We start from the raw sequence: 22,427 nt of genomic DNA, 5'->3' as shown, positions 1-22,427 counted from the left end.
AGATCATGTCTTAAAAAAGAAAAACTGCAGCTGCCCACCCATGGAAGCCAACAAGAGTCCAAAGCGTGTGCACAGCAACTGTCTGAAAAGACATATGTCAGTGGAACAGATGCATACTGTGCCAAAACAGTTCAGCTGCTTCCCCAGTCCTCTGATCATTACTTCAGTTGGCTGCAGGTTGAGCTCACTTGTGCTTTCTCCAGTTTCTGCCTGAGATGTCTCGTATTGATATTTCTTAAATAGAATAAAATTATGTAAAAACTGAGTAGATGAAACATATTCAGAATGTTTTATATTGTCTTTCAGTGATAATTATTTCAGAACATGAGTGAGAATAAAACAAGGATGAGTGCGGTCATCTTGTGCTCTTCAGCAAAAGTGTTATTGCCAGAAAGACATCCCCTGGGATTTCTTTGAGGACAAAACATCACAAAAGGACAGTCCTAATTACTCTGATTATAGTAATAAGATGAGTCAGTAACTTGTGATCGATGGTGTTACCAGTGGACTAAAGGTCAATTGTGGTCGCTGTCAGCTGCCTATTTTTTGGTTCATTGTTGGTCAGCCACTCTTGTCGGGTCAGTGTCATGACTTGCCCCTTTCTATTTCAAGTTGTCAGTTAAAATTCACTGTCACTAAATGAAGGTCAAAACCTCTTCAGCTAGAGGTGAATGTTCACTAATTCATACTGAGAGTTGAGTAGCTGAAATCATCTTTCAAGTGAACAAATATTGGCATTGTAAAAAGCAGTGTGTAAACTGAAGTAGCTCACTGTCTTGGAAGTTTCTTAAGCTTATTGCCATGCAGTGGCTTTTCAAAAACACAGCTGGAATACATTGATTATGTGCAAAGCAAATTTACATAGTTGTCTATGCTGTGCTATTATGTTGCATAAGCATCTGGCTTTATTCTGTAAGTCTTGAGCATTTTGGTAGCAACACATTCTATTTAAAATACATATTCAACACTTTGTTAAAAAAAAAAAAAATTAACAGTAATATCACTGTCAGAAGATAACTCTTTGGTAGTTGTATACCCCTCATTGAGGATAAATGTTTTTTTCTTCCTACCCCATGGTAGTCCCAGTTTTCATGTCTCCTATTGCCTTAATCTTGCATAAAACATCCTGTTTCTCACTCAGCATTTAACAAGTCCTAAATGTCTATGTCCCCTCCTGGTAGTCTACTAGGAGGTAGCTGGTTGTGAGTGGTGTGCCCTGATTGATTGGCCAGCTGATGAGCCAGAACAGGCCACACTGAACTCTACAGAATTTATGTGGTGTTTCCTTGGTGTTCTGTCCTCTGAGTGGCCATAGTGTCTCTCTGTTGTTGTGACATCATGCCCTCCATGGTTTTAGGAACTTGGTATATTGAACATGTTAATTAAGTGTAGGTTTAATTAGTCAGATTCTTAAATTATTATAGGGGAAATTAATAGTTGTAGCCAGGAGTTACCTGAAGGATAACAGTAATATTTTTCACAATAAAATTGAATGAGTGGACTAAGTGTAGGGATAATTTTTGTCAAGATTCTTACCCCTTAACTGCAAAAAAAAATATATTAGAAATTAAACCAAAAATAAATCTGATAGCTTACAGTTAAAATTAATAGATGCAAGCTTATATCTCAGTTTTCTGTCAGATTTAATAAACCTGTAAGATAATTTATTTTTAGATTGGCAGCATATTTTGTATATTGGTTGCATCAATCCCAACTGTTCTTTAGTCATGTACTAATTTTGGCTGGAAAAGACCTTTCAGATCATCAAGTCCGACCGTGATGTTGTCACCTTTTCATAATAGTGTAATATATTTAGTGTAATCTGTATTCTATTTGTACAATTTAAACAGTGATCAGTATCTTACCTAAACTTTAAGCTCTGATTACTTATTCAAAAGATTCCTCATTTATTTCAGGCCAGGGGGAGGTTATCTGGGCTTGTTTGTCTTTTAGCGTGCTCTGCTTAAGTTTGCCAGAGGAAGATGCCTTCTTGTTAGATACCTGATATGGAGTGATGCAGGGAGGAAGAAGGGTGATTAAAGAACCAGATTTGTGATGAGTAGTATTCAATTGTTAAATTTTATTTGATTAGGGTTCAGTTGGTTGTTTTTATATGGCTACCTAATTCTTGGTCAGCTGTTGGTTACAGGAAGAGGTTTACCCCAGATCTACAAAGGTGCAATAAATGATTCCTGAACACAGACTTGAGATAACCTAGATCATTATGAACTCTTTCTGCAGAGGAGAATAATACAGACTTTTCTCTTTTACCCTTCTGTTGCCACATTACTTCAGGAAAATGCAAGGGGGTTTTGGGCTGCAAAGTCCAAAGCCTGAAGATACCTATACAAGGATGAAACGAAGGCTCACATCTCAATTTTTTTTTTGTAACTTTTGTTAGCAAGAGCCTTGTTTCCCCGCATTTCGTGTTTTACTTTTTTTAAATGACAAACGAAACACACCCTTTTCTCTCTCCAGGTCTCCTGCAAGCGCAGAATCTCTTAACGCAACTACCTCAGCAAAGCCAAGCCAACCTCCTGCAGTCTCAGCCAAGCATCACCCTTGCCTCGCAGGTCAGGCTGATTTCTACAGTTCCTGAGTTGCTCTGGGGGAATCTGAACTATTGCAAGTGAATGGACCCCTTGTATTAGTTAACTGAGTAGATACTGTAGCTGTAACAGTGGGTTTGTCTTTCTAGATAGATTCAGTGTAGAGCTGATGTATCAGAATCACAGAATCATAGGGGCTGGAAGGGACCTCGAAAGATCATCTAGTCCAACCCCCCTGCCAGAGCAGGGTCACCTAGAGAACATCACACAGGAACGTGTCCAGGCGGGTTCGTAACTTCGGTTTTGTAGTTTCCACCCTTATGTGCCTCTTTTCATGCATTTAACATTCTAAATTTCTATTTTTCGCTGAAAATTTCCATGATTGGTATTTTGAGTTAATGGCACTATAGCATAATTTAATTTCTTGTTGGACTTACAGACTGTTGGACAGCTTATAAATTTGTGAAATTGAGAGGAGCAAAGTATGGGCTACCTAAAAAGCTCAAATAGGGGATTCCTGACAAATATCATCTTTTCTAAAGATTTTAGTAGTGTAACATATCTTTATCATAGTCTAGTTGTTTTGCTATTATTGCTAAGTCATTGCCAATCTTCTTAGTTACCTTCTATGAAAGTAAAGAGATTGTTAGAAATGCGTTGCAAGACTCTGTTAGATATATGATAAAATATTAAAGCTCTGTGATTAAGCTTTCAGACTGTAAGAAAAGCAATTTTAAGGTTGCACGTGCCTGCAAATTTAATTTTGCTTCGCTCTGGGTTGTTTAGTGACATGACCGCATGTTGCTTCTCAAATACCATGTAATATCATACGGTATCTTCCTGCCAACTTGGTTGTATAAAACGAATTTTTTAGTCTGTAATAAGATGCCTGAGTCTATCAGAGTCTTAGAAAACTACATTTTCTGTTATACCACCTATAATATTTTTCATGCACCATGTGGAAAATGGAATTTGTCTCACCTCTGTAGTTCATACCTCAGTTATCAGCATGACTCCCTACTAAAGATTATACTTGGAGGAAAAGCTACAAAGAGAAAATAAATTACATAAAGGGGGTGAAGTCAGTAAAGATATATTGCAGTAATTACCCACCATGTTTAATGTAAATAAAAAAAATATTAAAAACCTTTACAGTGTGACACACATATCTACAATCCTAGAAAGATCATCATGATCACGTTATTTCTCAAGTAATGGAATTACAGATCCTGACCTCCCTCTACCATCTGCTGTGCACTGAAATACCACACTAACCCAGGAGAAAAACAACATAAGGAGCTATGTAAAGACTCAGCTATATGTAGGCCATTTCTTTTAGAATAGCCATTTCAGGACTTCTTCATAAACTTAAGGTAGCACTGCATAGACTTGAGGCTGTTTTTATTTGCCCTGAAGGAATCTGCAGTTTTAAACTGGGCATAGGACTTAACAGCATTAAGTCACCTTTACTTAAGAGCCTCAGGTGAACCAAATAAAATTTAACTAGAGTAAATTATTTGTCTGTGCATCTTAGTTCATGCCTGGCATGTAAGAAGGTAGAGTTAAGCACTCAAACCATGTTTCCAGTGTTCCTGTTGCCCATAAAGCCTGAAGTGTGCAATACCAGACCTTAATATTTTTTTTTTCAGCTGTGAATATTTTCCATGATGCTTAGTTTTGTTCAGATTCTTCATATTGTTGCATAGTAAAATGCAGTATGCCAGTGGTCAGGGATAGTGAACATTGTATGGACTTCCTGGAAAAGTAGCTTTTTATATAGAAGAAAATTGTGACCTAAATGGAATTATTTCCTAAAAATTGCCTTTGTTTAGTTTCTTATGTTACCAGGACATTCGTTCATACTAGTATCAACAGAGTATCAACAGAGGGGTTAGAGGGGAATCTGTTCTTTTCTTACTGGAAGAGTTGAGTCAATCACAAGCAATGGCATTAGAGGAAACTTGCCATGTTTGCTGCCTCTGTATGTGCTCACTGTTCCAAGATTAAATAAGAGACTTGAATCTTTTGGACTGATGACAATCTGCCACCTCACACAAGCAGTAAATTCAATTTTAAAATGATTAAAAGGGGATGAATGCCAAGCTGTCTGTAAATGATAGAACTATATCAAGTAAGAATGTTCAGCCTTTCTCTGAGCAGCTTTTGTAGCAAGTGAAAGTTGTTGGTTATCTGCTGCATTGCACATCTCTTACTTTTCTTTAATAGGTTCTGACAGAGCCTTTAAAAGGCTGTCATACTAATACAGTTTTCTGGATGGTGATTGCTCATTCTTGAGAGGAATGTAAATAAATTGGAGGAACTTTCAGGTTGCTGGAAATGTCAAATTCATTGATCTTTCTCACAGAAACCTCACATGCTTTTTCTGAATTTAATTTTTGCTGATTATTCTTTTAAGTCTGATTTTCATCTTTTCCTTGCTCTCTATCTTAATAGCCAGCAACCCCAACACGCACAATAGCAGCGACCCCCATTCAGCCACTTCCACAGAGCCAGTCAACACCAAAGCGAATCGACACTCCCAGCTTGGAGGAGCCCAGTGACCTTGAGGAGCTTGAGCAGTTTGCCAAGACTTTCAAACAAAGACGGATCAAACTTGGATTCACTCAGGTGAGCCTGCGTACCATAGTGCCTGACAGTGTGGAATCTGAGGTCTCATCTTTCAAGTCTGGAGGGAGACTATAATTCCACTTTTTCCTAGGAGAATCTTCTTAAATAAGGTTATGCTCTGGCCTTTATGTAGGGGATTTCTAAGAAATAGCAGAACAAGTCATACATCTATCCCACTTCCCTGTTGGTTTTAAAGTATAGCCATTTTCCCAGCAGGTGCTTGCATTTACCAGTTCCAGATGTCATTGCATGTGCGCTATTCATTCTTTAGGATGTAAAATGAATGGGACAAAGCACTTTAAAGCTGCCTTCAGAAGTACAAAGTTCCAAAAATCATACAGCACAATTAACTGCTCTGTGTGTTTAAGAAGTATGTCACAACTGTGGACTTGCTTAAGCTGTCAAAGGGTTTTTATCTCTCAAATGTATTTTTCCTATTAAACATCAGTTATTTCTGTATTTAATACTTTTCCTAAAGTTCCTAAACAAAACCTGAAAGGACTGTCACTTTGAAGTTCTCTCCTTACAGAGGCAAACTGGAGTTGTGGTTTGTTTTGGTTTGCTTAAAAGCTCAGAAATACCCATAGAGCAGAAGAAAATGTTGAACACTGAAAATTTTTAAATGAAGAGTACAATTAAAAGTACAAAGTGCCTTTTTTATGTCGTGTTATTCTGTGGAAGGGAAATGAATCTGTATTTCCCTGCAAAAGTAAAATATCCAGGTAAACAAATAATTTTGTCAGGAGACTGTGTTAAGTGTAGGCATTCTTTTTTTTTTTTTTTTTTTGCCAGAAATTTCATGCAAAAATCAAAGGAGGTATTTAAAAGTCTGAACTCAGAGCAGTTAATCCAGCATATGTGATTTGCTTCCCCGCCCCAGAATAAGTAAATGTATTCTTGCTGAAAGTATGTGCTGAAGTCAGACTTATTTTCCTGGCAAAGTCCTAAATGTCTGAAAAATCAGGTTTCATAATGAAAGTTCCCGGCAGCATCCTAATTATAACTCAAGAACAGAATGTTCTTAGTAAAATGAAGTGCATTTTGCTGGCATGTGTGCCTCTTTCCCTTCCTTCTTTCCACTAGAGGGAGGCACAGAAATACAAGTGATGGACACACAAAAAGCTAGAATAGAGCAGAACAGAATAGAGTAAAATACAATAGCTTCCCTACAGCCTGACTGAGGAGGTTCACATAGATTTAGTTACTATGTTTAAACTGCCTTGTTGTGAGATTATTACAAAGGCTCAACTCGACTTGTAAGTTACGGGTTAACCTTTCTTGATTGACCCTGTTGAAAATTTTCATAATGAGGAAAATGAGCACAACTGCTCAGGCCTACATTCAATATTTGTTTTTGAGCTTAAAAGAGGGGAATCTCGAGAAACTGATAAAATTATATTTGATCATTGCCATCCTGCTCTGAGTTTGTATGTGTATAATGAGGTAGTTCTAACAACTTCTGCCTAATTGCCTAATTGGATGATAATTAGACACCTCTGTTACTTTGTTTGGATAAAGAGACTGCCTTTTAGAGTATAAAAGAAATTTATTTCCAGTGGTGCTGTAAGCTTTTTCAGATTCACGCCACCCCTGCCTTTCGTAAATAATTGTAAGATTTAGTTTGCATTGCAAACTAATCACTTACTACATTCTGTCTTGTGAGCAATATAGCAGGTTTTGAACTTCAGCAGTTCTGTTTCTTCTCCTACCCTGAAAAGTGGGTGATAGATTTAAATCCTTTTTGTTTGTTTTTCGTAAAAAAATTTCCTTTTTTGACATACAGAGACACAGTGCACGGAGGTATGTGACTAATTGGCTGATACAGATTCAAGCTATGTGAGTGAACATTCTAGACAGCCGTTTGTTTGGATTTCTTTACTCTGTAAAGTGTGTTACCTCTGCATCAGAGCTTCTCAACAGACCAGTGCACACAACAATGATCCACCTTATAATCAGTTTCAGTTAGTACTGAAGCTTCATTTGACCTACAGAATAGATCAGAAGTGTATACAGTGCATTTATCCTCCGTTCCATCCATCCTTTCAGTGGCCTACCTCAATATATAAAATTCACATTCCAATATGTAAATTCCCTTGCCTACAGCTGAAATGCTGCCACCTTTTGGCATTGAAAACTCTTTACAAAGAAGTGGTTAACTATTCATTTTAAATCAGATGACAAATGTTAGCAAGAACAACATGAATGTCAGAATTAAATTTAGTTGGAGGACTGGAGCAAATTTCATAACTCTTTCCTGCCAAGTCATAAATCAACTTGTCTCTAAAACGGTTTAACATGGCTAAGTTTTCTTCATAAACCCTGTAGAGCATCCATGTAACTTCTCATGGAATTATTTCTGAGTTTTAAAATGCACAGAATCCTGGCGTATGGATAGAGGTATGAATGTGAGCTCCCACCTGTTTCCTCTAATTGACAGGCTTACAAGCCAATTGCTCTGATCCTCTTCTAGGAAGGAAATTGTTTTCTTTGCACAACCTGCATGATTTGCTAAGCTTACCAAAGGTTGTTTTCTTCCGTTGCATGCTGTTAGTATACTTATATCAAGCTGTGGTTGTGGATCTGACCTAAAAGGAAAGAAAGCAATATTTACACACAATCCCACTAACCCACTTGCAATTAAACTCCACTAACTATGCTCAAGCTTTTCAGTCTCTTTTTCTAGACTTTTCATACTTACTTGTGTTCAAAAATAAAAATGAAACTACTTTAGACCAAACAGCATACTGAATAAATAATTACATTTGTCAATGGGCAGGACCTTCCAGCTTTCAAACAAAACAAGAAAATGTTATGGTGTTTCTAATGGCCACAATCAAGAAGGGATTGATTATTGTTTTGTTTTGTTTTTATTTAAACAAGACTTTCCAAGTGTGAGCTACGTAGACGTGTCTGTGTATTAGGATAAGGAGACTGTCAGATAGCTGAAACTGAGTTTGAAAAGCATTAACAGATGTAAAGAGATTATAATCTGCCTATAAATCTCCTGGATAGCTTTTTGGCAGATGGGTAATGGTAGTGAAGACTACAGTTAATCGTTGTTTGAAATGGTTCAACTTCTTGTCTACTTTGAAATGTCTGTCTGTGGGGAGAAGTTTGGTTTGAACCTCAGAAGATACTAAAAGTTCTGATAAGAGTGTTTTGCATCCATTTAAATGGGATATATATTTGCAGGCATCTTTTCAAGAGTATTTTCTACAAATTTGAGTATATTAATTCACTGCATTTTTGCTTATTTGAACTTCTTCATTGTGAAATATGCAGGTACTTAAAGCTGCTCCGAAAGAGAGCTTGACCTTTACATGTTTTAACAAAGTAAGAAAGAAACTACAAGTTAATATTCAATGGAATGTTCTCCTCACTGATAATGCTAAGATGACAAAGCATCAGGGATTTCCTGGAAAGTTACGTGGTTAAACTGACTGAGGTTTGATACTTCTTTTGCTGTAGCTTGAATCTTGGTAGCACCGAGCAAGTTTCTGTGAAACTGAAATCCCATGTAGCAGTGGAGTTACTAGAAGAACATGAGAATGTGACAGGATTCCTTGCTTTGGAAGTGCCTGTGTTAGTGAATTCCTTTTTTCTCTTTCTTTGTCCAGGGTGATGTTGGGCTCGCTATGGGCAAACTCTATGGAAATGACTTCAGCCAAACTACCATCTCTCGCTTTGAAGCCTTGAACCTCAGCTTTAAGAACATGTGCAAGTTAAAGCCACTTCTGGAAAAGTGGCTCAATGATGCAGGTGAATGAGTCTGTGTATTTCTTCACCAGCCTACCAGAATCAGTGGGATTCTGAAAATCCCTGAGAAACTGCTTCATTTGTGCCCTTACGGTTTTATGAAGCCACCAATCTTTGTAGCTCTCCATGGGACAAACAAGGGTATAGGAATAAGGGTCCATACTTCCCTTTTCATGTGCCCATACACATCCAGAATTGTTCCAGTATTGAACTTTCAGAACTGTGTTCTGCAGCCAGGTGAATAATTGCATGGGGTGAGGTATAATGTGTCATGGTTTCCTTCCTTCATGTATGTTAATGCATATAACTTCTAATCCTCTTCTAGCTTTCTTTTTCAGATGTGTAGTAGAGAGGTTTGCATGGTATGTTGTTTCACTAGACAGAGCCTATTGTGTTCATCTCCTCCCACACCCCTATGAGCATTTTTTTCAGGTCTTTCTAAGGGTCTATATAAACACTTTCTTCCTCCCTTATAGGAAGACCTTTTTGTTGCTTAGGTTTTACATTTTTCTTCCTGATTTTTTTTTTTCCTGGCATTTAAGTTATTGGTTATGCCAATGTTGGTAGTGTTCTTTTTTTGTTGTTGTTTTCTTTTTTTTTCCATTAGCAAAAGGAGCTTGGATGGTGGTGCTAGGTGTTAGGATAGAAAGTGTTTAAATGAGCAGTCAGCTAGTTTTTTCTTCCAAGTATACAATTGTACGTGGTATAAAACTGATGGATCTGCTAAACAGATGGCAGGGACAGTGCGTTCCTTCCTATTTTTACCAAAATGAAGAGAGCTTTATGCTGGCGTCTACAATATTCTCTGAAATTTTGAAAGTAATTGGATGCAGTGTTGAAAATCTGTCCTGCATTGAAGCAAGGAAGTGTCATTCTATTGTGCTGACAGGGGTTGTCTTTAGGTAATCTAGATCTGTGAGAAAACATAAAAATCTTCACACCAAGTGCACTAATCCACAGTCCAGTGGTCCCCAAACCGTTCTGCAACAGTGGATGAGTCCAGTACTGCAAGGAATGCAATAGTTTCCTTATCCTCCTAGCCTGAATAAATACTTAGATCTGTAAATTTAGAACCTGTAAACAATGTCAGGTTCCTTCACAGCCTGGAAAGTGAGAATCATTGTCTTTGATTCAGTTTCATGGAAATCTTTGAAAGAAAGATTCAGATTACTTTAAAAACTGCTTTTATGTAAGAGCAGGCAGGAGAAGTGTTCTCAGGATTCCTTCTATTACAATATATTGCAATGTTGGAGAACTTAGAGAACTCAGCTTGGTCTGTGGAGTTTTCAGGATGAAGAGGGATTTTGGCACATTTATGGAGTGCCATTATTGGGGAAAAAAATAAATTCTAGAAAATAATTAACTGAATGTACTTGTCCATTGAGCCTACCAGAATGGTCTTAGGCATTTTGAACTTTGACACCTATGTATCACCCACAAACCCCAGTGCAGTGAGGGATCTTCAGTCATAATTAATAATTTTGTTTAAATTCTCTGCTGGAACCTGTCTGTGGGTTATTTTGCACTTCATGCTACAAAGCAGAGTCAAGTGTGTTCTGTCTTTGCTCTCTGTGGAGCCAAAAAGACAGAATTAAGGGTTGACAGCTAGAGACCTAGTGAAGCTAAGGAGCGGGAGCTGCTACGTGTGTAGGCTGTTGGGCAGAACTTCATAGCACTGAGTAGCTACTAAGATCTCCAGAGAGAGGAGGCTGAACACTGTGAACCTGGCTATGAAATTTCTCTAGTGTATTGCAGAGTGGGTAAAAGAAATTTCAGGCTGCTCAAATTTTTTCATAATTGCCTGTGACTTCCAGCTGTGGCTCATGGATATCAGTTACTACTTTTTTCCTTTGAACTGTGACTTAGAGTGAATGAGTGTGGGATGGAATGGGATAAGGGAGACAAACTTTGTGTAGGTGTTACGAAAGAGATACTGTGGGTAGCATACAGGAGCAGAGAGTTCCCTCTGAGCTTACTTGTAGCTTTAAAGTTTCAAGTACGTGTTATAATTTACAAGTACAATAATTAATGCATGTGATCTTCAGAAATCTCTCTGTATCTGAAATAGGTACAGGGTGGGTTTAAACATACCTTGCACAGGTGAGGAACACTTGCATTAGACTGCACTGCATTCAAATAAAATCTTCTGATTTATGTTACTTTCTTTTTCAGAAAACCTCTCATCTGATTCAACTCTCTCCAGCCCAAGTGCCCTGAATTCCCCAGGGCAGGGGATCGAAGGCTTGAACCGTAGGAGGAAGAAACGCACCAGCATAGAGACCAACATACGTGTGGCCTTAGAGAAGAGTTTCCTGGAGGTCGGTGATCCTGTTGCTCTGCTCAGCCTACAAAGAAATGAAGAAACTTTGCTTAGAATTCATGTCTGTTAGAGTGAACCTGTTACTGTGCTGTTTAGGAAAGTGCTTGTACTAAACAAGGTGAATAGGAAGGCAATGCCAAGAAGCATTCATGAATGTCTTCTTCACTTAAAAAAAAAAAAAAAAAAGAAGAAACATAAAACGCCCTCAAAAAAACCTTATTGGATATTGCAGTCCACTGACCATGATTTTGCATTCCAAGCTACTGAGCCATAGATCTAAGGCTGATATTCTGCACATCAAAATGAAGAAAAAATTATTCCCCTTTCTGAGGATGGATAAATGGGGTGGCAGTCTAAACATACATAATTGTGAGCCTTTTAGCTGGCCTTATGGTACATGGTACTCTTATCAGGCACTTTGTGCAGCTGTATGGGCAGATAGCCTCTGTAAGTAGCCCATTCAATCTACCTGTCTTTCATTTTAGGTTTAGACTACTTGGGGTTCATTTAGCTGTTGCTGGAGTTAATCTCTCTTCTTTTCGAGAGATGCTGCAAGAAATATTTCCTTATTGAGGTCTAGAATTGCTTGAAGGATTAACTCACAAGTGAGGTGCCTTCTCTCAAAAAGAAGCTTGTGAGCTTAGTTTTCATCATCTCTGAGGAGCATATCTTACTGCTGTTAGAAATGTTCCTGTAACTAAGAAGATGGAGGGCAGAAGTACCTATTATGGTCTATCTCTGCTGTACCACTGATCAGATTCTGGATCCAGATTTCTGCCTAGTGATGAAGAAGCTATAATGTAAAACTTCAGAAGGTAATTTCACAGCTTTTCAAGTACTGTTTCCTTTCCTCAGAACCAAAAGCCTACCTCGGATGAGATCGCCATGATAGCTGACCAGCTAAACATGGAGAAGGAGGTGATCCGCGTTTGGTTCTGTAACCGGCGCCAGAAGGAGAAAAGGATCAACCCACCCAGCAGTGGTGGAACCAGCAGCTCGCCCATCAAAGCAATTTTCCCTTGCCCAACCTCACTGGTAAGAATCAAGAAACTCACTGGAAGAGATATTTCTGCTGTACTCACTGTGGAAGTTGCACATGCTACACCTTTGAACAGCAGACGTGCTCTCAAAAATGTATGCCTTACTGCCATTTTAAATATCCTACTTGCATACTATATAAGAGAGCTAATGCTTACAAATCAAGCACTAGTGGTTGGGCCTTCAGTTTGGGTGTTTGATTTAACCAGCTGGTGAGTAAGTATTCTGACTAGCAAATTTGTAGTTGGGGTTATTGTTTCGAACGTATTCCAGATAGTGACTCCAGTTTATGTCTGGACTTCTGTCTCGCCCAAACTTTTTTGTAAAAAAATAGTAATTTAAAAAAATGTTAAATTTAGAAAAAATTGAAAAATGCTAAACAGCTCTACCCTTCCCTCTTATTTTGGCTGCTCTGATAAGTAAATGAGCAGCAGTAGAACATAGCATTTGGAGACTTAAGTCACACATATCCAGTTGTTGTCACTTTTAGTCAGGAATGTTTTATATAAAAAAAGACGTGGAACAAAGGAGCAATTTAGCTAATACTCATGTAATTAATTTCCCACACTTGTATTTGCCTCAGGTAAACACAAACTTCATGAAAATAAGAGTAACAAAACACATGCATCAAGGTTCCTTCAGCTTCTTTGCTACCAATGTCCATGGAGGTCTGTTTTCATAAATAGAAACAGTAGCTATTAGACTTCATAGTAGCTATGCTAATAGGAATGTGGTGGAATTTATGTAGCTGTAGCTGTCCTTTTGTAGTTTTTATTCCACCCTCATCACTGTAGTAGCTAATATCTTCCAGTAATTCATTAAACCATTCATTTGGGTGACGTGTCATTCTTTCCCCTCATCCATGTCTCAGGATATGTGCATGCAACCTTTTGTTTTAGGGGAAGGGATGTGTTAAATGTACTTAGTCTTTTTTCTTTTTTTTTTTTTTTATTTTTCCCCAATTGGAAGGCAAGGTTGTGTGTCTTGCTACCAAAGCAGAACACAGGGAGATTTATGATAGTGTGTTTTAGTAACCATGCAAGTTTACTCAGACTGCAACTTAGGAAACCCTTCCTATGTAAATTTGCCTTTTGTTATAAACTGTCATTGGATGTAAGAAATTGAGGCATTGATCACAGTCTCCATTTTTTCAGTGATGTTTCACTAAGCATTTTCACTCATTACAAGCTTCTCTTAAGATTGTGCTACCACACAACTGGATATTCCAGCCCTGCTGCCCCCAGACTTCACTGGCTGTGTGCTTTGTTGATTCCTTGTGTCAGCTCTGGAGATGATGTGTCCATATAATGATTTGGCTTAGTTTACTAGTTTGACTGCAAATCAACCATGTGAAGAACAATGATGAATTTTCAGTATGGCTAGATAACGGGTCTGAGCTGTAGCCCGTGCTCGGACTCTGAAGCAGGATTGGAGGAGAATGCTCCTTTCAGTGGCAGCCTATGTTTGCATTGGCTGAAGTCAGTCATTGTGACCATGGGGTTAGCTGTATTAATTCTAGGTCATTCACTGCCCTGAAATACAGATTGTGACCTTGGCCGTAACTGTTGGGTGGACGGATGACAGATACGCTGTCCGGGCTGCATTAGTGGGAAGCATGCTATGTATCTCAGGCTTCTTTATTTCATACACTATTTGAGATGGGCAAAAAGCTTTTAGATCTGTCCCAGCTGTCCCAGTCTTGTTTAAAATGCATGAAGCATTTGACTTCCTAGAAGAGGGTACACAGCATGAGAGAGATTCCTTTGATAATAAACTTAAGGGAAGAGAGAGGGGAAGGGAGGAAGATTTTAGCCTATATCCTTGGCTGTGTTCTCTTGGGCAATTCTAAAGGTTTCATTTCTCTCATTGATGTATAACAGCCTTCAAATATTACTGTTGAACACCATTTCTTGTCCATAAAAAGTCCTTGCTTTCCTTATGTTTCATTTTTCCTCATAAGCTAGTTTCTTCAGCCTTAAATCTTTGGTTGTTTTTATTGGTAATGACTTCAGTTTATTGTAGCTTTTTTGTAATAAGCCATCCACAAGTAAAATTAGCTTATGTAATTTCAATATTCTAAAATTCAGAGATCCTTCCTCTGGCACAAGGAAGCGTATCAAAGTAGAGCTTGTAATTTGGCTGAGTAAAAGTGAAATGTTACTCTATTTATCCATGTAAACATATAAATTTGGTAATGCTGGAACATTTCAATAATTTTATCAGAGAAAGAGATCTAGAGCTGAAAAGATGTTTAAACAAGAAATAAAACAACATGCAGAAATAATATATTTTGTAACCCTCTAAGGGTGACTCTGTTAAAATAAGGTACTGTCTTTGGGGGGAGGCAGAGAGGGGGGGCTAACTTGCAGTCCTGAGACAGACTGGAGGTAATGGATATGTCTCCCTTCAAATACTGAATGATTAAGAATAAAGGTATTGCTGGAAGTTAGAGAAGGTACTGTGGTTGGTCCACTGAATGATAAAGTAATGGAACTACAAAAGAGCTAGTTTATGTCCAGTGTTTTCCCTGATAACTTTCTCAGCTGAGGATGTGAAGAAAGAAATCAAAGTCTAGTAGCCAACTCTTTTTCTTTTAACAGATGAGCAGTTGTATTCTTTTTTAACCTCCAGGTGGCAACCACGCCAAGCCTTGTGACTAGCAGTGCAGCTACGACCCTGACTGTCAATCCTGTGCTCCCTCTAACAAGTCCTGCTGTAACTAGTCTGTCGGTCACAGGTAAGGGCTGATTTATCTTGTCCCCACATTAAACCTCCACCATTTTGCACTATTTTATCCTTTCAAAAAGCCATTCAGTATTGGTCACTGGTATCCTAAAACATTCTTGTCATTGTTCCTTGTTATTCCACTAGGAAACTTCAGTCTTTGTGACCATTCAGTTGACTTTTCTGGGGATAAAATCACAGGTGACACTGAAATGAAATAAGATATATACCACTGTTAGCTTCTAAGCCTCCTTAGCCTCCTGCTGGGAAATGTAATTTCATTATAGTCTGAGCTTCCCATTTGGACCCTTGGTGCTTCTTGTTCCTACAGAAATGTGTGTTTGTCTCCCTTTCAGTTGGATGTGCAGTTCAGTTCTGATGGATACTGGTTTCTTTGCAGTCGTATCTGTGTTTTGTACCGATCTAACCAGAATCAATCTTGTAGGCACAACAGAAACCACCTCCAACAACACAGCAACAGTGATTTCAACAGCACCTCCAGCTTCTTCAGCAGTGACATCACCCTCCCCGAGTCCTTCCCCTTCTGCCTCAGCCTCAGCTTCAGAGGCATCCAGTGCCAGTGAGACCAGCACAACACAGACAACCTCCGCTCCCTTGTCCTCCCCTCTTGGGACCAGCCAGGTGATGGTAACGGCATCAGGGTTGCAAACAGCGGCAGCAGCTGCATTACAAGGAGCTGCACAGTTGCCTGCAAACGCAAGTCTTGCTGCCATGGCTGCTGCAGCAGGACTAAACCCAGGCTTGATGGCATCCTCACAGTTTGCAGCTGGGTAAGGATGAGTTTTTCACACCCTTTTAGGTGAGATGACAGAAAACAGAAGGAGGATTCTAGGATTAAATTGCTTTTATGTATCATTATTTTCTGGTAGCTCATTTGGTGGTTCTACTGTCATTTATCTCAAGTTTTGAAGGTTTACTTATAGATCGTAATTGGCCATTCCCATCAATGTACACAAATACTGTTTTCATTTTACAGATGTAAAAGCTTGGTTGCAGCAATGTTGATAAGTCATCCATCCCACTACAGAGCTTGACTTAAGAACTGCAACTTACCAATGAATCATAGAATCTCTTCTACTAACTGTAAAATGGAGAGCTAGCCTATACCCACTTCACACCTCTGTATTCATTTCTCCATCATGAGCAAGAAGCCGTGAAAGGTGCATGATGATGTATTGTAGAAATTTAGTTTTTATAATGTTGCTCCAAGAGGTGACTTTTTGTTCCTTCAGTTCCTCTTGATTTACATCTTTCTTATTTGAATCTGGGAGATGATGATAGCTCTCTAACAAGTGGCAGTTTCCCCAAAATACTCTGCAAGAATATTTTACTGCAACAATCAATACAAGTCACATATTAAAGGTGTCTGCACTTCAGGCATGTCGCTAATGACACCGCTGAAAGACAATGTCTACTCAAGGCATCATGAAGGAAAAACTAAAACTAAAATTAGCCCTTCCTCCTTGCCCCTGCTTTCCTCTCTTTTTTTTAGTAATATATAATGGTGTACTTCTGAACAGTGACAGCTGTTTCTTAAAAGTAACACTCCTTTCCTTTGTTTCTTCTTCCATGATCTTGCTTCCCGCAGAGGTGCCTTACTCAGTCTCAATCCAGGAACATTAGGTGGTGCTCTCAGCCCGGCCTTGATGAGCAACAGTACACTGGCAACTATTCAAGGTCAGTAATGCTCCTTCTAGTGCATCTCTGTCATGCAAATTCAGTTTCCATCCTTTGTTTTTCTTTACCGAAAAGGAACACTGACTCCTTAGCACCGGACATGAATGTCAAAGGAGGAAAGGTCTTACAAAATTTAAATGTGCAAATACATTTCATGGATATTAGAGATAAGAGCAGATACAACTTCAGAAAGGGGTTTAGAACTGTGTATGATCTTGTAGTGATTTACAGGAGGCATTTAAGATGCTGAATGTGATCTGGAATTTGTTTTGCTGTCCTCCCCCCATGGCCATGTGTCACCAGCAGGTTAGAGATTTGCTTTTTATAGCTCTCCCAGCATAAGCTTGACCAGTTTGTGCTCTTTTGGAGTCTCTTTTAGGAGGGTAGTTCCCAGCAAGACTTGATCCCAAATTTTTGTTCTCATAAGTATTTAAAAACCAATCCACCTTCTGAAGTCCTTATGTAGAGCTTTAAATTCATAAATTCCTATCCAGAGGAGTAAAGATTTATTTTGGAAGTGTCATGCAGCCAGAAGTTTCCACTGACTTTAGCAAGAGTTATTCCCAGGTTGCCATCTGTAAAAACTAGATACTGTAAGTGCCTAAAGAGCTAGCTAACCTATGTATTCAAATATCCTTGAAACTGGCTTTAAAAAGTCTTGTTTCCAGGGTACAAGAAAGTACAATTTCATAAAGTGTCACGAATAAATTTAGGAAATCATAATCTAAGGCAGCCTGAACCCTGTAGGCTGGTGTGAGTAAGTTGTAACAGTAGTTGTTGTTAACATCTAAAATATTGTGCTCGAGGTTACATGACCACCTTTATATTGTGATAGCTGGGATTTCATGTGAACACTCATCTCAATCCTTTCCAGTACAGGTTGCCTGGAGGTACAGGTTTTCTGTGGCAGGAAACATAGACCAGTATTGCACTTAAAGATCTGAAGACAGACACAATAGGGAATTAGTTTAGGAGCAGACAACAGAGGCATTTTAGTATCTGGAAGGTTTTGGCCACGCTTCACAGTTGTTTTTAAAAAACACCCTATACTGGGATGACTGTTGTTAGTGGTGTAGGGAGCACGCACATTGGAGGAAGGAAAATGCAGGGACCAGTTGCTTTTAGGCACATTCTGCTTTATTGCTTACTGCTAATGTTATCTTCTTCCTGCTCAATGTTCCCTTTTTTAGCTCTTGCATCTGGTGGCTCTCTTCCAATAACATCACTGGATGCAACTGGAAACTTGGTGTTTGCCAATGCTGGAGGTACTCCTAACATCGTAACTGCCCCTCTGTTCCTGAACCCTCAGAACCTTTCTCTGCTCACCAGCAACCCAGTTAGCTTGGTCTCTGCAGCTGCAGCCTCCGCAGGGGCCTCTGGACCAGTCGCCAGCCTTCACGCCACCTCCACCTCAGCTGAGTCCATCCAGAACTCTCTCCTCACGGTGGCCTCTGCCAGCGGGGCCACGTCCACCACCACTACTGCCTCCAAGGCACAGTGAGCCGGGCTGAGCTGTGCTGCCAGCAGCCAGTTTCACACTGTGGTGGGATTGGCTGCCAGCGGGGTTTATAAACTGAAAATGTGATGGGCATCCTCTCGCCGTGTTGCTGGGGACAAGGGAGAGAAAGAAAAACATAAAAACCAAAAGCAAAACAGGAAGGATTTAAAGCTGGGACAGACATTTGCCTAATTTTATAATAAACACTGTCTTTTCAGGATTGCTTCATGGATCGGAGAACTTTCTAACCAAAAATGTAAAAAAAAAACAAAACAAAAAAAACCAACAAAAAAAAAAACCACAAAAAAAGTGAAAGGACTACTTATCATTTCCAGCAGTCACAATGACAAGTTAAGGTGGGTTATCAAACATAGGAAGGGGAATTTGTTGTTTCTTTCGGTCTAAATATCTTTCTTTTTTTAATTATCATTTTATAGGTCTGTTGTACAGGCCATTATGTCATACAAGGTGTTTATAATCGTATCAATCATGTTGGGGGTTCCTTTCTTAACTGGTACAATTTAGGCAGGCCTGTATTACTGGTGTATCTCTATTATTATTATGATTATTATTATTATTATTATTTTTATATATATCGTTTGGACGCGTTTGTCTTTTTGCTCCTGGATTATTTTCAGTGAGCTCCCACACCATGGGGGGAGGGTGGGAGGGTGGAGAGGAAGAACGGAGCACAAATAGACTTTCTGTCCTAGTTAATCTTCTGGGAATGTTCTGAACAGTTTCCTCATCCTTGAATTTGTCTAATAGTTACTTATAGGGGTCAGAAGAATTCATGCTCGTCATTTGTGCAGGAAGCTCGGTGTAGCAGTAGAGATCATTGTGTGCAAATTTCCAGGCTGGTCTATGCTTTTTAAGCAGAGGTAGAAATCAGTTCTGAACTGCAGTTCTCCTTCTCTGAATGATTTAGACAGAATGGCCAAATTCTGGTCTTAGTTTTCTGTGCGTGGTTCCTTTTTACTTTGGAGAAAGGGATTTGACCTGAGTCTAGATTGTGTGACATACCGATGGCTCTTCTGTTTTACTGATTGGATTTTGCCATTAAGCACATACACAAATCAGGAAAAAATGTCAAGTTGCCCCAGCTAATTGGCAGTATGTAAAGCAGCATTTACTGTCCTAGATTCCTGCCAGGTGGATTGGTGCAGGGTTTCAAAAGGTCAGATTCTCCCCATTCATAGCAATATTCCTTTTCCATGAATTCCGATGCTTCCAACATTATATGCAGAAAAACTCTCTAGTAAGAGAAGTGTTTCTGGCTGCAAAACACAGAAGCCAACAGAATGAGTACAGAAGTTACCATCGTTTATGCCAACACAGTAGAGCTGACTCTGGGGCTTTGCACATACCTGAGTGATCTTGTGTAGTCTCTGAGCTGTGGTGCTGCTAGCAATGTAAAAACGGCAATAATCATCTCTGACCAGAGCGTCAGGGCTTGCCTGCCACTGTAACCATCTTTTCAAGGTTAGTTCTGATCCATGTAGCAAAGGATTTTTACATGGATGAGGAAGAGTAACGAACTGTACAGAAGTTAGATCTGTATATTCTTAAATATACAATCTCGTATCTGAACCAAAAAAAAAAAAAAAAAAAAGATTTTTAAAAAGAGAAGACTGGATCACTGCAATGCAGTTCACTTTGAACCTTCCATTCCTGATGAATTTAAAGGTTTCTGCCATGTGTATGAAACTAAATTACATTTAGCTAGCAAGGGTATTAGAAAAGTCCCTTTCCCACCGCCCCCTTTTCTTTTGTCGCCAGAGTGTCCTAAAATAATGAGCTGATGAAGCTACATTCGTTTTGTTGATGATTCAGGGGGATCCTGGAGCTTCTCATCCAAGATCCAGAAGGCAGCAACTTTAAACTCTACACATGCTTTGGTTTGTGACCTGAGCATGTGTAATTTGTGTTTGCACTCAAGTGGCAGAACCCCTTATCTCTCCCCCCACCACGTTTTTGCTCTGTTCATCTCTAACTCTCCACCTTCCTGTTTTACTGAATATTTAAACCAATTACCCTAAAACTTCAAAACTAGTGAACTGCAAGCAGGGAAACTAACAAATGTCCGTCCACCGTTTCTAATGTGTTTTTGATTTTTTTATGTTTTATTTTTTTAAAACTAAGCTTGAACCAAAGTCAATTTCTAGCAAGCTGCTGTACTAATGGACTAGTTTGTTATAAGTGCAGTTCAGATGCAGAGAGGCGATAGATGCTACTGACAATTTCTTTTTAATTTGTCTTTTGTTTTTATTAATTTTATATAAAAGTTGCTGCTTGTTTTTAATTTTTTTTTTGGTTGGTAATTTGTGTTATCCTTGGGGCAGAATCTTAACTTGATTTTGTTTTGTTTGATGTGTAAATAGAATGGCAATGTCAGGGGATTGTTAATCCAACAGGTCCCACCTTTATCCCACCGGTATGGATAAATCTTAAGTATTTTTTATGTGTCTCTATGACTTCAGGCTGTGCAGGAGACTTCTAGGGCTATGAGTAATACTGCAGAAATGGAAATGGCCCACAGTAACAGCTTCAGAGGAGTAAAAGGTATAGCTGGGTGAGTTTCAGGTAGGTAGGGAAGAAGTGGAAGAGGAGATGCTGGTACCCACTGTGTTGGTCTGGAGGCCATAGCATGAACTACAGTATCTACCAAAGGAATAGAAGTCCCTGGGACTTGTATTCAGTGAAGTAAGAGGACAGGGAAAACTGCAGCTATAATGTTCATTCCCAACTCTGAAAATTTCTGCTTACTTTCACGCCTGTGCAAAAATACGATTTATCAGGAAGCTTTTTTTAAAAGGGGATATTATCGGTCTTTTCTCCGATGTATCCTCTACTCCCTAATGGTTTTGTGGTGGGGTGGGGGGCATGGTCCTTACATATGTCTAGGAAACACAATGAAAGGTGGGCCTTAAATCAGCGGAAAATCCTCTTTCCACAGTTCAAAGAGACTGTGCCATTAGCTGTCTGAATGAGTTTTCATGTCCCATTCTTGCTGGTTTGTGGTTGGGAGAGGGTCTTGTTGAGTACATATCTGGAACACTAATGCAGCTTGGATGGTTTATTTATTATAAAAATCTGCTTTTTTTCCTGACTACCTTTGCATTGGTCACATGGCTTTGGTGTGAGCACCTTATACCCCATTACCCTCCTCCTCTCTACCCCATCACCCTTTCTGGGGCCCAGATTCCAGGGAGTTTCTTAGCAAGTCTTTTTCTGAGAGAAACTGGAAACTTGGAGTAGCCACGTATCCAGAAAGGGCTTTGTTTTGCTTGCAGAAGCTGACATAATACCTGACCAGCACATATCCCATGGCTTCCATCACCAGTGTGCTCTGATTCATTGTCCTAAAACATCCCAGTAACTGTTGCACATAGGGAGCCTGCTTTTCATCCCTAGCAGTGTTTTTTGTCTCATGGATGCTGGCTACTTCCAGTATTTAGGTGAAAGATGGAAATCAGGTTGGCAGTGTGTGTACGCCTGCCTAGTTTAGAGTGCAAACATGCCTTCTGAACATGAAGGGAATAGCAGATCATGTACTACAATTGAGCAGAAGTTTCTTTTTAAAATCATAGTCATGCTGCCAGCAGAAATTGCTGCATCTAAGAAGAGAGAATAACAATTGTATACAGACCCAGTAAATATGATTGTGATCTGAGCTCATGAGTGTTGAAAATGGAGAATGGTTGTCTCAATAGACAAGTAGGACATGCATTGTCACAAACCTGGTGACAGACCCTGGACATTTATTTTGCAAACAAATTTGATTTTTAATTGCAATGACACAAAAGTTACATCTCTGATCCCAGTATCAGTGAGTTCATATGTTGAATGGAGGTGAATTTCTGTTACATGCTCACAGTCGTAAATCCTTACTCTTCATTTTAGGGAAAGATTTTCTGTGCACATTTTCACTTTTAGACTGTCTTCTAGCTGTATTGTATGCTGGTATGTTCACTCCTGTATTAATTTGTCAGCCAGGACCAGAAGGAATTTCATAGCATGTTAGGATAATAGCATCTCTTTTTAGCTCCATGTCTCTGTACTTAAAGATGTGTGGGTTGCTCTTCATAGTTGCAGGCATGCCAAAGGACATATGCAGGAAAAGAGAAAGTGAAAAACTCTCATTATAGCCACAGACAGCTCAAAAAGCCAGAGATTTACAGAGACACAAGCACAGGTATGCCCTCAAGATCTAGAA

The 22,427-nt window shown here is 39.2% G+C and overlaps 1 protein-coding gene across 5 annotated transcripts in view; it reads left to right on the top strand.

Annotated features, from left to right (window-relative positions):
- Positions 1-18,434, top strand: part of POU2F1 (POU class 2 homeobox 1) — a 111,128-nt gene extending 92,694 nt beyond the window's left edge. For all 5 annotated transcript variants that reach the window (XM_051644067.1, XM_051644069.1, XM_051644068.1 and 2 more), the window contains 9 exons: positions 2,479-2,573; positions 5,004-5,177; positions 8,795-8,936; positions 11,106-11,251; positions 12,109-12,288; positions 14,923-15,028; positions 15,461-15,806; positions 16,625-16,713; positions 17,904-18,434. In XM_051644067.1, coding sequence (XP_051500027.1) covers positions 2,479-2,573; positions 5,004-5,177; positions 8,795-8,936; positions 11,106-11,251; positions 12,109-12,288; positions 14,923-15,028; positions 15,461-15,806; positions 16,625-16,713; positions 17,904-18,214 — 1,589 coding nt within the window. In that variant the 3' untranslated portion in view covers positions 18,215-18,434. The remainder of the gene's footprint in view (positions 1-2,478; positions 2,574-5,003; positions 5,178-8,794; positions 8,937-11,105; positions 11,252-12,108; positions 12,289-14,922; positions 15,029-15,460; positions 15,807-16,624; positions 16,714-17,903) is intronic.
- Positions 18,435-22,427: the final 3,993 nt, after the last annotated feature.

Source organism: Apus apus, chromosome 1 (assembly GCF_020740795.1).
Source record: "Apus apus isolate bApuApu2 chromosome 1, bApuApu2.pri.cur, whole genome shotgun sequence".
Taxonomy (NCBI): Eukaryota; Metazoa; Chordata; class Aves; order Apodiformes; family Apodidae; genus Apus; species Apus apus.
The sequence above is the reverse complement of the archived record's forward strand: the minus strand, read 5'-3'. Positions and strand labels throughout refer to the sequence as shown.